The sequence below is a fragment of the Botryllus schlosseri genome, chromosome 15 (assembly GCF_051294905.1).
Source record: "Botryllus schlosseri isolate E-star chromosome 15, Bs_hap1, whole genome shotgun sequence".
Taxonomy (NCBI): domain Eukaryota; kingdom Metazoa; phylum Chordata; class Ascidiacea; order Stolidobranchia; family Styelidae; genus Botryllus; species Botryllus schlosseri.
The window spans coordinates 482,791-496,676 of NC_137250.1; the positions used below are offsets into that span (position 1 = coordinate 482,791).

Genomic DNA, 13,886 nt, shown 5'->3' on the forward strand with positions numbered 1-13,886 from the left:
AATTTACCTATGCCGAAATATGCGTATTTTGAGCACTTTTCCAAACCAAAATGTGGAATATCTCAACGAATAGGGTCTATTCGGAAAAACGAATGTCATTTTCGGATTCAGCGACATAAGAATACCCGAAAACCGTAGTACACAAAGATTCGTAGTATACAAAGAGCATTTTAACTATGTCACAATTTGCGTATTCTTAGCACTTTTCGAACAAAAATATGGAATATTTAAATAAATCGAGCCAATTCAGAAAAACTAATGCCATTTTTTATTCAGTGACCTAAAAATACCCTAAAACCATTGAAACTTTCTTGGCACCAAAATGTGTATTGACCAGTGCAATAATTGAAAAATGGCACAGAAACTGACTTTTCTCTATTTGAATAACATGTTTAGAGTGAAGTAAATCAATACACAAGAACCCAAGGCTCTCGATATCACGGAAGTGAGTTCAACCTGACTACCTACAACTTGATACGGAACAGTAGTCAGTAAATACGAGGACTTGGACTCGGACTCGTGTGTTAAAACGATGACTCAGACTCGACCCGTTGTGACTCACAACCTTGCGACTCGGTTACATATCTGATCAGGATTGACATTTTCCCGAAATTGAAATCTAAATTTCTAATAGTCCATGATAGCTATTTCATGTTTGTTTGCTTTGATGTTTTGTATCAACTTGAACTCGGGTGGATTTTGCATCACGCCTACCTTCAAATTATATTAATTTTATTAATTAATTCGACGTCGTTGGTACGCAGGTAGCAGTAATAGAGTAATTTTCTTCTCAAGTACATACGTAAAAGCATAGATATCACAGTGAGCAAAGAAATAGGTATTCTAGGTCTAGTATTGCCTCAAAAACTGAAAATGATGGAGTCGAAACAGAGGTTGTCTCAAATCATAAGCACTTGAGTAGAACTGGTCTAAAAATGTAAACGCTTCAGCAAGTAGCGCAAGCGACCAAGGCATGCTTGAGAACTCTGCAAAAGTAGAAGTACTTGTGATACTGCATAATTCCGTACGCCGACGATAGGAGCAATGGATGCTTGCTCTAGCTCAGGGGTGTCAAACTCAACTTGCGTCGCGGGCCGGATTTAAACCATCAGATCGCCCGCGGGCCGCACCAGGTAAATTGTTCCAAAATGTTTCCTCAAAATCCAAGCCCGAATATTTTTCATGAATACTTTATTATCAAGCCTGTCTACATGATAGCATATTACACCACATTACATATCATAGAAGTTCTATTGTAATAACGCTTTTATTTGCAAACAATCGAATTGGCAAAAGTACAATGAATGCCCAGTTGAATACTGTTAAAATAGCGACTTTAAAGACGATATGAGTGGACATATTTTTATCCTCCCTTTGTTTTAAGTCGTATTCTCGCGTTAGACCTGGGTATGCATTGTGAGGAATAAAATTTAATCATAAACACGTACGTTGGAAAATGGTTCATTAGGAAATAAATCGCGATTAGGTTTCATGTTGACCCGGGGATATTTTGAGTCAAAACTGATACGGAAGTCGGACGGATTCGCATTAGCCTTTTCGCTTCCGTGAATGAAATTTATTATAAATGTGCTGGATAATACAATAATTTTTCAAATCTGCCCCTAATTGCTTGAAACGAAAGGTTATATCAGTCAAAGAAGGAATTCTCAAATATGAAATTCGAAGTTATACACAGAGCAATAACTACAAATGATATGTTAATCGCGCGAAGAACAAATTTTTTTCAGTTTACTGTGGCTTTGCGCCCCCTTAAGATGCTTTCACCTCATTCCAGTTTGAGAACCACTGTCACAGAAGAATGTGAATGGTTGCAAATACTTCGAGGCAGGGCTTTGGAGCAGCCGTAAATTTAAACTGCTCCAGCTCCGGCTCCGGAGCTTTCTTCTATCATACATTAGCTCCGGCTCCAGCTCCGGAGCCGCATTATTACCACTGCTCCGGCTCCAGCTCCGGCTCTGCAATTATCGAATGGGCCTGTCTATATCAGGGGTGGTCAACCTGCGGGCCAAATGTGGCCCGCGAGAGGGTCTTGCGTGGCCAGCGAGGTAATTTCCTATTATATTATCGAAAATGAATTGCTCAAATTGTGAACTTGCAATGCCAACCAAAATTACAAGTTTGGCTGCGACACTTGGGATGTTGATGACTAAAATATCAGTTCCGAGGCATTGGAAGATCCAGGGTCCAGTCTCATTTTCAGTAAATCGTCGTACATTACAATAAACTAAAATAGTAGTGAAATTTTTCTTCACGCTTCCGTTTATAATTGTCACACGATTTCTTGCTTGGTAGCCTACCCCTACTGAAAATGGAAAAAACGCCTAATTTACCCGATTGAGTCTAACTTAATTCGCATTAAGGGAGAAAGTCTTTTCGCGTTTGCGCTCGCATAAAGATCGTCGACGGTGAAATATAGGCACAAAATGATTGTCGCATATTATCGGAGACCTTCGATATCGATGTGGCCAGACGCCGAATAGTCGTGTCCTTGCAAACTGCTAGCCTAGCTCGCGGTATACAGTAGACCCGCATTATACTCAAGTAATAATATAATTGACCTAGTTTATTTATAAACTTTGAATATTTTTACCCGCTTGGCGCGGCTAGTGGACTGCGCACTCGTTCGTCAATTGCATGTGCCCCTTTAGCCGAAAAGGTTCGCCATTCTTAGTCTATATAGATTACTAATCTACCCCTAGGTTAGTTATCTATAGTAATCTAGAGCAGTGCTCTTCAACCGGGGTTGTCGTACACCCTAGGGCAGACCTGGGCAAAGTGCGGCCCGCGGGCCACATGCGGCCCGCGACGCTATTTTGTGCGGCCCGCGAAAGGTTGCTTGGAATTCTAGGCATAAAGCTTGCTTTTTGAATGACTAAAACTGGCTGTATCAAATGAACAGGAAATTCGTTTTCTTTGAAGCCTGTTCATTAGTAGGCTATGCCACGATACAGTGTTGGGATGACTCGAGTCATGACTTGACTCGAGTCAGACTCGAGTCACCTTTTTCGTATGACTTGACTTGACTCGAGTCACTTTGCAAAATTGACTTGACTTGACTTGACTCGACGCTTCAAAAATGCAGATTGACTCTTGACTCGAAGCAAAATTTGCGAGTCAATTTCAAGTCATCAAGTAATCGATGTCGACTAGATCTCGTATCTCGTAAAAGTTCGGATTGTTGACCGATCACTCAATGATTGTGCGTTTTGCCGAGCCTCCATTATTACATCAATAATGAATTGATCGTTAACGCAGTGATCGGAGCTTACGTTTTCGTATGGTATCCTATATTTTGGCTGATAATTATAGATCAGGGATGGGCAGAGCTGCTTCACGCGCGATCCGCATATCAAAAATCGTTGCCTTAAAAGAGTCACAACACAAAAATTTATAAATACTAATAACTCTAAGATAAATACTAAAAACTCAAAGATCAGCATGCGGCTCGCGAGTCGCAGTTTTCCCACCCATGCTATAGACTGAGGCTAACCGCTATACTTGCGTAGTTTGACATTTATACGTATGCATGAGCGATATAGAGCGCCTTCTTGCGTAATCAACTCTTTATTCGTTCCTCGATTCAGAATAAATGGGGACCCCATCTGTATTTAAAACAGCAAAATGCAATGACCTTGAATCACGTATCGTACTTTGAAAATTCAACTTGACTCGACTAGTGACTTGACTCGTGACTTGACTTGACTTGACTCGACTTGACTCGAGTCAGCTCCAAAAATCGGGTGACTTGACTTGACTCGAGTCACCTTTGAAAATCGAGTGACTTGACTTGACTCGAGTCAAAATGTGCAATGACTCGAGATGACTCGTGACTCGAAGGTAGTGACTTGATCCCAACACTGCCACGATAACGCTGCCTACATACCTGGCAGTGTAATCTAGATTCACAATAAAAGCAATGTGGCAAAAGTATGAGTAGCGATTGAAGACACAAGAAATCACTCTTCCATATAGTTTAGTTCAAACCTTCTTAGTTGCAATTGTCAAATTACGCATTATACACGGTATGAGTTTCAATTTGTTCCGTGATGTGTTTCCAAATCCCTAATCCGTAAAACAAGTCAATCAGTGCTTTCGATTACTATATGACTCATCATATCTATCACCCATAAAGGATTTACGGGCACGCCCAAAAAAGAAAGCCGAAAACTGAAATTCAAAGAAGGTTTAGGTTTAGAATTTAGAACATCAAATACACTATTCTGAAGTCAGGGGTAAACCGGTCCTTTCAGTTTTTGCCGAGCATGTCGCCGAGATTTCGAATTTTATTTAAAGTCGGTTCTATGGCAAAACACGAAACACTCGGTCAAGGGAGGGCGAAATTGAGAAAAACTGCAAGCTTCGCTCAACATAAAAGCTATTTAGGCTGCACTGCACATGCACACTGCCCAGAAAGCAGCAATCATGAAAATAAGCTTTGTACTATTGTATATACATTTCAGTGCAGTGGTTCTCAAACTGGGAGACGAAAGCAACAGAAGGGTGGCGCGAAGTCACAGTTTATTGAAAAAAAATTTCGCGCTCGGCGCGATATATCCCCAGCTTGTGGTTGTTGCTTTGTGTATTGTCCGAATTTATATATTTCACAATTCTCTCATTAACAGCCATAATATTTCATGCTATTAAACTATCCGTTGGGATTACTAGCATACCGATTGCACTTTTTAATATTTCGTGATATCATGATATGGGGGCGCGAAATTGTTCACTATCATAAAGGGAGGCGTGCCTAAAAAGTTTGAGAACCACTGTTTTAAAGTCCTAATAGGAGAACGTGGATAGGGGTTTTAAGAGAGCAAAGATACATCATGTTTAACATTGTTTCGAATCATGACAGCAAATAGATATTTTTTTAATTAACCGTCACTTTCTCAATACCTAATATCAACACATACACTGAGCAGCATTTATTGGGAATGTAATTTAGACATAAAATTAAAATACGCTGGAGAATATAGCGAAAATTTTTCACTCGGCCCGCCAACATATTTATTTTTGTCATTTGGCCCGCGGAGGAAAATAATTGCCCACCCCTGCCCTAGGGTGTACCAGAATTTGCAAAGGGTGTACCACTCGGATGGGGTGTACAGGGGTGTACCAGATCCGAATTTCAATGAGCCGATGGCTAGCTATCACAAAGACAGGTTTATGGGTCAGTACAGGTTGATGCACAGGTTAATGAGCAATATGGTACAATGTTATCTCAACTGAAATACTGTACACCGCTTGATTGTGATGTCATAAGCAAATATTTCTCCTATTCATTTAGCCGTCGGCAATAGACCAATGGTTCCGTTTGGTGTTGGAAAGTATGCAGTTGTCAACAAACATGTGTTCAGCTATAGTCATTTGTCTTTTAGTGGTTTTTGAGGAAACCGCCGCGATAGCTCAGACTTCTTGAATCAGTACTTCCTACCCGACGTTAATAAATGTGCCGCAATGCGCATAAATGAAGTGACGTAGCCAGCCAGGGTCGAAACATCTTCCATGTTGAAATCGAAACCCTTTTGTTTTAAAATGCCGATTTTATGTCCAATATTTCGCTATACATTTGCAATTTAGTATTTTGTTATTAGTGATGCAAATTAGCGACAATAGACTGTGTATAGCGGCATACGATCTGAGGTTACTGACATCTCTTGCAGCCCATGTGCTACTATCGACTGTGTGTGGTTTAAATGTAATGTACTTTTTTCAGGGGTCTTGATGAATTGTACCAGTTTCATCTATTTCCTACAAAACATTTCACCGTCCTGAATGACCTATCAGCATGAAAAAATAGCAAAAATATATTGAAAATCTTCGAAGTCCTATTATGCGGTATTTGAGTTTTTAAATTTACATTTCGAAATTAGCCTGGTTGGATATTAACGAAAATCACGTAACATTTCACTCCAAGCGTTATGGCTTCAACTCGAGCAAATACGTATTTCGAATTTTATGAGTGAAATAACCTTCCTTATGTTAAATCTACATAGGGCAGAATACATCGAAAAAATGAATGCGGAAGCCCAGGCATCGAGATATATAGCTCGGCGTCACACCGCAGTCCAGTAACGAGAGTGGAATAATATAGAAATCAGACCGAACCATTGTAAAAGTGACGTTTCTTCGCTGATGCATATAATATTTCACATTGTAAAAGTTAGTATTCAAGGTACATTTTTGTTTAACACTGAAACTGTCTTGAATTTGGAACAGGCCTATATCATAAGTCGAATTCGTACATGATAAAAGTCCTGGTCAAGGAATATGCTTCGGATATAATTTCATCCATTCCTTCAGTGATCGAAGGTGATACTCGTGACAATTCCATGGTTTGAGGATAATAGCGAGTCAGAGCTTATTTCGAGATCTAAGCTACTTTGAAAATGAGGATCCTAGGATTTGCTCAAGTTTCATCTACACTCTAAATTCGAATCCGTGCAGAGGAACGCAAATTTACACGCCAAATTCGTTTTTTTTTAACTACCACACAACGTGCTGGAGCCGATGTGTGCCTGGCTATCCTGTGTTTAGTGGTGGTGTGTTCATGTTGACTGGTGCAGAGCTCGAAAATAATACCAGCCAGCCATGAATTTTTACTCAGCTTAGGCTCAAAAAAGATTTTATTGCAACGAAAGATCAATACAGAACATTCATTTGCAGACGAAAATGTGTGAATTTCTAGCTTGCACAATTGAAAAACTTAAGCTTTTCCAAATAGAAATAAGAATTACAGCTACAAAGTTATCATAAATTAGATTCTAATTAGAGCAAAGAAACGTTTCACTAATTGGTGTAGAATTAGAATTATAGCGACACAGTTGTTTTTGCAAATTAGAATCAATTAGAGAAAAAAAGCATTTCACAAATTGGTGTGGAAATAGAATTATAGCGACACAGTTGCAACCACAAATTACATTTGAATCAGAGCAAAGAAACATTTCACAAATTGGGATAGTATTAGAATCATAGCGACACAGTTGTTATCACAAATTAGATTCTAATTAAAGCAAAAAACATTTCAAAAATTGGAGTAGAATTACAATCCTAGCGACACCGTTGTTTTGACAAATTACTTTCCAATTAGAGCAAAGAAACATTTCACAAATTGGTATGGAATTAGAATTATAGCGACCAGTTGCAGCCACAAATTACATTTGAATCAAAGCAAAGAAGCATTTCAAAAATTGGAGTAGAATTACAATCATAGCAACACAATTGTTTTCACAAATTAGATTCTAATTAGTGCAAAAAAAATATTTCCCAAATTGGAGTAGTATTAAAGTCATAGCGACACAGTTGTTATCACAAATTAGATTCTAGTTAGTGCAAAAAACATTTCATAAATTGGAGTAGAATTACAATCATAGCGACACAGTTCTTATCACAAATTACTTTCTAATTAGAGCAAAGAAACATTTCACAAATTGGTATGGAATTAGGATTATAGCGACCAGTTGCAGCCACAAATTACATTTGAATCAAAGCAAAGAAGCATTTCAAAAATTTGAGTAGAATTACAATCATAGCAACACAGTTGTTTGCACAAATTAGATTCTAATTAGTGCAAAAAACATTTCATAAATTGGAGTAGAATTACCATCACGGCAACACAGTTGTTTTCACAAATTAGATTCTAATTAGTGCAAAAAACATTTCATAAATTGGAGTAGAATTACCATCACAGCAAAACAGTTGTTTTCACAAATTAGATTCTAATTAGTGCAAAAAATATTTCCCAAATTGGAGTAGAATTAAAGTCATAGCGACACAGTTGTTATCACAAATTAGATTCTAGTTAGTGCAAAAAACATTTCATAAATTGGAGTAGAGTTAGAATCATAGCGACACAGTTGTTTTCACAAATTAGATTCTAATTAGATCAAAAAAACATTTTAAAAATAGGAGTAGAATTACAATCATAGCAACACAGTTGTTTTCACAAATTAGATTCTAATTAGATCAAAAAAACATTTTAAAAATAGGAGTAGAATTACAATCATAGCAACACAGTTGTTTTCACAAATCAGATTCTAATTAACGCAAAAATATTTCCCAAATTGGAGTAGAATTAGAATCATAGCGACACAGTTGTTATCACAAATTAGATTCTAATTAGAGCAAAAAAACATTTCAAAAATTGGAATAGAATTAGAATTATGGTAACACAGTTGTTTTCACAAATTAGATTCTAATTAGATCAAAAAAACATTTCCCAAATTGGAGTAGAATTAGAATTATAGCGACACAGTTGTTATCACAAATTAGATTCGAATCAGAGCAAAGTAACATTCGAAAAATTGGAGTAGAATCAGAATAATTACTGCAGTATATTTTCTGAATTAGACTAGAATCCAATTAGAGGTAGTTTTTATTTCAAATTAGAGTAGAATTAGAAATATAGCTATACAATAGTTGTTTTCTAAATTAGATTCGATTGAGAGCAAAGAAACATTTCACAAATTAGAGTATCATCAGAATTTATAGCTACACAGCTTTTTCCAAATTAGAGTAGAATTAGATTTGTAGCTCGTTTTTTTCCGAAATTAGAGTGGGATCAGAATTATAGTAACAGTTTTTTTTAAATTATAGAGTAGAATTAGAACTATAGCTACACTGTTTTTTCCAAATTAGAGTACAATTAGAATTATAGGTTCAGTTGTTTTCACAAATTAGATTCGAATGAGAGAGACGAAGCACTTCACGAATTAAAGTAGAATTATAATTACGGTATAGCTAGTTTTTTTTTCAAAATTAGAGTATAATCAGAATTTTAGCTACACATTTTTTTTCACTCTAATTAGACAACTAGACTAGTACTAGAATTGTATAGTTGTCCAAGTCAGCAAACGAAATCAAAATCATTACTGGGATTTCTGGAATCTGCTCATAAAACAGAGAAGCTTGTTGGATTGAAACCCAAATTTTTGTCTCCAATCAGGACATACTGTAAAATTGACAGTATCTGGAAAACTTTTGGATATGCGGGGTCACAAACATAATAACACGCGAGAAGATCCAGCACCATCTCAAATGGTTTCGCTTTATTGTGAGACGATCCCTTTATGCGGATGCCATTCGCCACGATCCATGACTGCAGGTCACCATTTTCATGGTGCGCTAGTACGAGATGTCGAGGACTCAGCTTTGTGGCCGTTAATTGGACTCAATGGGCCTGGAATTGAAAGAAATATGTTAAGTAAAATTATATTGCCAACAGGGCTGTGGAGTCGGAGTCGATGGAGTCGGAGTCGGGGTAATTTTCGCTTGATGGAGTCGGAGTCGGAGTCGTGCAAATTATAATAGCTGGAGTCGGAGTCGGTGGGAAAATACTGACTGGAGTCGGAGTCGGAGTTTGTGAGAATGACTATGACTACGACTCCGACTCCAACTTCTCTATCATGAAAACATTTGCTTTCAAAGAATTTTCAATAGAATTTTTATGTACCACCAATCACTGTTATTATTAACCATACAGATTCGGTGCGGCCAGCCCGTGGCACGCAGGCCAAATTTGGCACACGAGAAGGTTAGGTGTCGCCTGCGAGGTAATTCTAAAAATTCTTTATGACATCAGGTACAATTGCAAGGCCAACCAAAATTTGATTAGCATGAAACTTTGACTACTTAACCAAATTCCATTTATGATCAATGTCTTTTGTTAGTAGTAAGAGTGTTAGTGCTTGTAATCAGGATGATGTGCAATGACAAAATTAGTAAGTTCAATTTCTTTATTAGTTGCTGAGTCATACACAAGAGCTACACTTGGATTTTTTATCTACATATTTATTATACAGGATTGGATATGTGCCATATTTGAATGATTCATACATTTCAGGATATTAGAGAGTCCATGTTACAAAAACTTGAATAAGGAAGGATATTTAGCAAATCTTTATTTCATGTTAATTGCATAGTGGATAATTCGAGCTGTGCCACAATGAAACAATTTAGCATGCCACAGTTAATCATATGTTTACATGTGTTCAATGGTTGTATGATAGTCATTCAACCGACAATGTGGCATATAATTTTCGAAGTAAATTGGTAACAATGCTGGAGTCGGAGTCGGAGTCGGGAGTCGGAGTCGGTACGTTTAAAGACCCAGGAGTCGGAGTCGGTACATTTAAAGACTCAGGAGTCGGAGTCGGAGTCGATATATTGAAAATGTGTGGAGTCGGAGCCGGAGTCGGTGGTAAAATTTACCGACTCCACAGCCCTGATTGCCAATAATCCATGTGTGAATCGAAAGCACAAGATTTAGATTATGTAGAATTGCCTTTATGGGACTTCTGCATAATGCATATTGAATAAAAATAGAGCTGAATAGGTCAATATAGGTTTTTGCCAATATGGTTTAACAAGCTTAACTCATGGAAACAAGTGATAGCAAATTCTGTCGTCACGACATGCTGTCTAGTCGTTGACATGTATGGGTCTTTCCACATAATCATAAGTTTACTAACCTTTAATGATCCATTTAGATTTGATCAGTATACCATCATACAGGTTCCTTTTGGAACGGCACAAGTATTATGTTCACATTCACTGACTCTATGCACTATATCCATGGTAGCCATCCTCATGAACTCGAAGTTAGGAAAACCAAAAATTACATTAGCAGCAGAAATGATTTTCCGTGGCATGGGACGAAAACGAAGTTACACCAGCTCATTCTAACTTAGATTTATAGCCTTATCAAAAATAATGATGTAATTGAAAAGCATTTAATAATCATTTATTTTTGGAGGCCTTCTTTCAGTTCGAGTGTTTATTGCACCGTCATAACGTAAACAGCGTCAATCAAAACATAGGCCTACCATATTTTCAGCACCCAAAAACAAAATGTGGCACACGTCTGAGCTCAACAGACCCCGAATTAGAACACATGTTTGTGGCGCAACTTGGAAATTAACAGACCCACGAATTAGAACCAACTCAACATGCGCGCATGTTAAGCCATAAAATTTTCAAACAACTAGCTGTACTTTTGTGACGGTCTGTTAAGTCCAAAATTGTGCCAGATAGTGGCATGCAAAACGTCCAAGGTGTTACGGAAAACGCCGAACAATGTTTGCCGAAAATTCAGGACAAGAGTCGAAATCAGTACAAATCTTACAAATCAGGATGTTATGGTACATCTATGTTCATTGTTCACACAGTTCCAGGTTAATCAAGCAGCAAATCCTACAACTCACCTGATAAAGCGTTATCGCCCTCAAATCCTGTTGTGATTCTCTTTTCAGTTACTGCATTTCGCAACTCCCTCAGGAGCATAACCGCAGCGGCTTGTTTTTCCTACAAATAAATATAAAGTAGAAGATTTGGTTGAAGGACATTCCACTTATTGCATTCCGGTTGATATGAAGGCAAGAGTTCTGACACAACAATATTTAATATATAAAATTGCAACAAAAATAAACAGGATTATCCCAATTAATAAATTCATTCTAGAATAGTTAAATAATACTAACCTCTTCATCTGTCTCTAGCTCTACTCCAAATATTTCGTCAGGAGTAGTAAGTATTTCGCTTCGACACTCCTCGGAACGAACATTTGAAATCCCGCTCTGATCTATTACAAAGGCAAAGTGTTACTATAAAAGCAGCTATGTAGTGAGCTAAGCATGCACAATGCACACACACTTCTATGTGTTATATAGAAGGAACTTGATATGAATATAATAAGATTTATTTCACTGGATAATATTAACAATAATTATTAAAATAGGTTCATAAATGAAATATCATGTTTTCAACCAATGAAAATGTCATGTAATTGGAAAAACAAGTGAGTCAACTGCAAAGCAAGATCTATATGACTTGGTCAAGAATTCTAGTTGTAAACCCATATTGCATCAAGTTAGAGGATTAACTGACATTCTGAAACTCAGTTTCGATGCTACTGCAAGTTGATCTAAAAGGCAATCTACCAATATTTCTCACACTGCTGCTTGCTGTAAGAACCCTCTTGACAACATACCGGTAATCATAACATATCGCATGTTGATATTCTTGAACGAATTACCTTCAATTATTAAAGCAATGTGTTCTCTCGTAATGCCGTACGCAATCAACATCTTCTTTATTCCTTCCGCTATGATGAGATTAGCGACACGTTCATCCACATCCACAAAGTCACTGTACTGCGACCTGTCGCTCCATTTAAATTTTGACCGTGACTGAGTTCCCGCCGTTACCGAGAGATGTGAAGCGTGAATGAGAGAGAGAGAGGGATAGCAAAGAGAAATACAGAGATGTTTATTCAGTCAACAGTCAAAAGCAGAATGCACTGATAATAGCCAGGTAACACTAACTATCACTAAACAACGTACTTCAAAATTACATGGTGATGATTGATGATTGATTGATTGATTGATTGATTTCTTCATTGCTATACTGCTGATATATCAATGATCAATAATGAGGAAACGCAATATAATGGAAGTCATAGTCAAGTCAGACAATCATATTGTGGTTGTAACAATGATATATATAATTGGGTTGAAATGATCAATTTCTTCTGCCAGTTTGGTAGGTAAATAAAATGAGAAGAGAAACGTTCACAAAATCTAGTAAATGCAACAAAGCGACACACTAAAATAATGGAGCGACATTGATGAAACAGCAGTCCACTTCATGGCTCCTGAGCAATGTGCCCTTTTAGGTACGCATGTGTGCAATTGATTTGAGCTGACACGGTCTCTGCTCACATAAATTATAAGTTGCGCACAAAAAATCCGAAGAGATGACCTTTTTTTTAGTGGTTACGCACTGTTGTCCAAGGGACCGCACAGTGAATAGGTAAGCGCTTGCTGCAGACTCGTCAAAATTAGAGGTAATATTGCTTCTGAGCTATATGTAAACGGGGCTAAAAGCACGCATTACTTACACGAGAGTCGTTATTACCGTTCAACATCTATTATAGAAATGCTGCATCATTTGAGAATCTATATCTTGCAGCTTAATTCCTCCCCTGCAAATAACCCAGCGGGGGCGAACGGACCCCAGGGTCGTTGGGTTTACCGATGAAGTCATGATCGGCACACGAGTGTACCGTACCTTACCCTGGATGATCTGGTCATTTACCAGTGACAATACGATGACATTTCAGCAGCGTTTCCAGCGTCGACTTCACAATCCCTCTCAATCTTACTGATCTCACAACTCGTGCGGCGACTTACCGGACTATTAAAATGTATACGTAAACTCTTTCATAGTGATCAAAGCCGGCGACAGATGATAAGATGAGAGCAGAAGCACATATTTCGTAACTTTATCTGATGAAGTGTGGACTTGCACATATTATGACACCACTTTGGCGAAAGATTTGGGTCGATTTTATGTGTTTGTCCCATATTGCATCTTTGAATGCACATTTTTGTGTCTAAATCGATGCTTTCGATTTAGAGTGTATATCGTACAATGGGTTTTCGCGGTCCAGAATGACTTATGCCAATGAAAAATAGCAAAAATGATCTATCAAGCATTGATCATGATCTTGTTTTTGAAAGATGTGGTGATGTCGGTATAATATTTTCTAAAACTCAGACTAGTACGAAATCATGAAAGTGTAGGACTTATGATAAACATATATTGTGCGCACAGTGGCGGCTCGTGACAATATCGGGTGGTGGGACAAGGGCCGCAAGCGACTTGTTATCAATATGACGTCACAGTAGCGTTTTTCAACGTTCATGATGGTCACATGAATTTCCCGTAAACAATGATTTTTAACGTAGGTGCCGCGAGAGGTTTGCCGGTTTCGTGACTTGAAGTGCGGTAACAAATGTTTTATTCATTGTTTTTTATTCAAATGATTATTTTACAAAATGTACGCGAACTAAGAATCGTTCCCATGC

The 13,886-nt window shown here is 37.8% G+C and overlaps 1 protein-coding gene and 1 long non-coding RNA gene across 2 annotated transcripts; one reads left to right on the top strand and one right to left on the bottom strand.

Moving 5' to 3' along the window:
* Positions 1-6,629: 6,629 nt before the first annotated feature.
* LOC145457173 (uncharacterized) lies at positions 6,630-13,605 on the bottom strand. Its single transcript, XM_080335347.1, has 4 exons — positions 12,053-13,605; positions 11,499-11,599; positions 11,223-11,322; positions 6,630-9,199 (listed from the first exon to the last, which is right to left on the bottom strand). The coding sequence occupies exons 1-4, from the start codon at positions 12,102-12,104 to the stop codon at positions 9,135-9,137; spliced, it is 318 nt and encodes a 105-aa protein (XP_080191473.1). The 5' UTR covers positions 12,105-13,605; the 3' UTR covers positions 6,630-9,134.
* LOC145457174 (uncharacterized) lies at positions 9,247-11,977 on the top strand. The gene is made up of 2 exons (XR_013920799.1): positions 9,247-10,104; positions 10,172-11,977. It is a non-coding gene; the product is annotated as an uncharacterized LOC145457174 (long non-coding RNA).
* Positions 13,606-13,886: the final 281 nt, after the last annotated feature.

Bases quoted from the DNA above. Each gene is read 5' to 3' on its own strand.
- LOC145457173 (XM_080335347.1), bottom strand. From the start codon at position 12,104: ATGTTGATTGCGTACGGCATTACGAGAGAACACATTGCTTTAATAATT. The intron at 11,600-12,052 runs GTAATTCGTTCA...CCTTTGTAATAG, and splicing joins CATTGCTTTAATAATTGAAG to ATCAGAGCGGGATTTCAAAT. The intron at 9,200-11,222 runs GTGAGTTGTAGG...TTTCAATTCCAG, and splicing joins GGGCGATAACGCTTTATCAG to GCCCATTGAGTCCAATTAAC.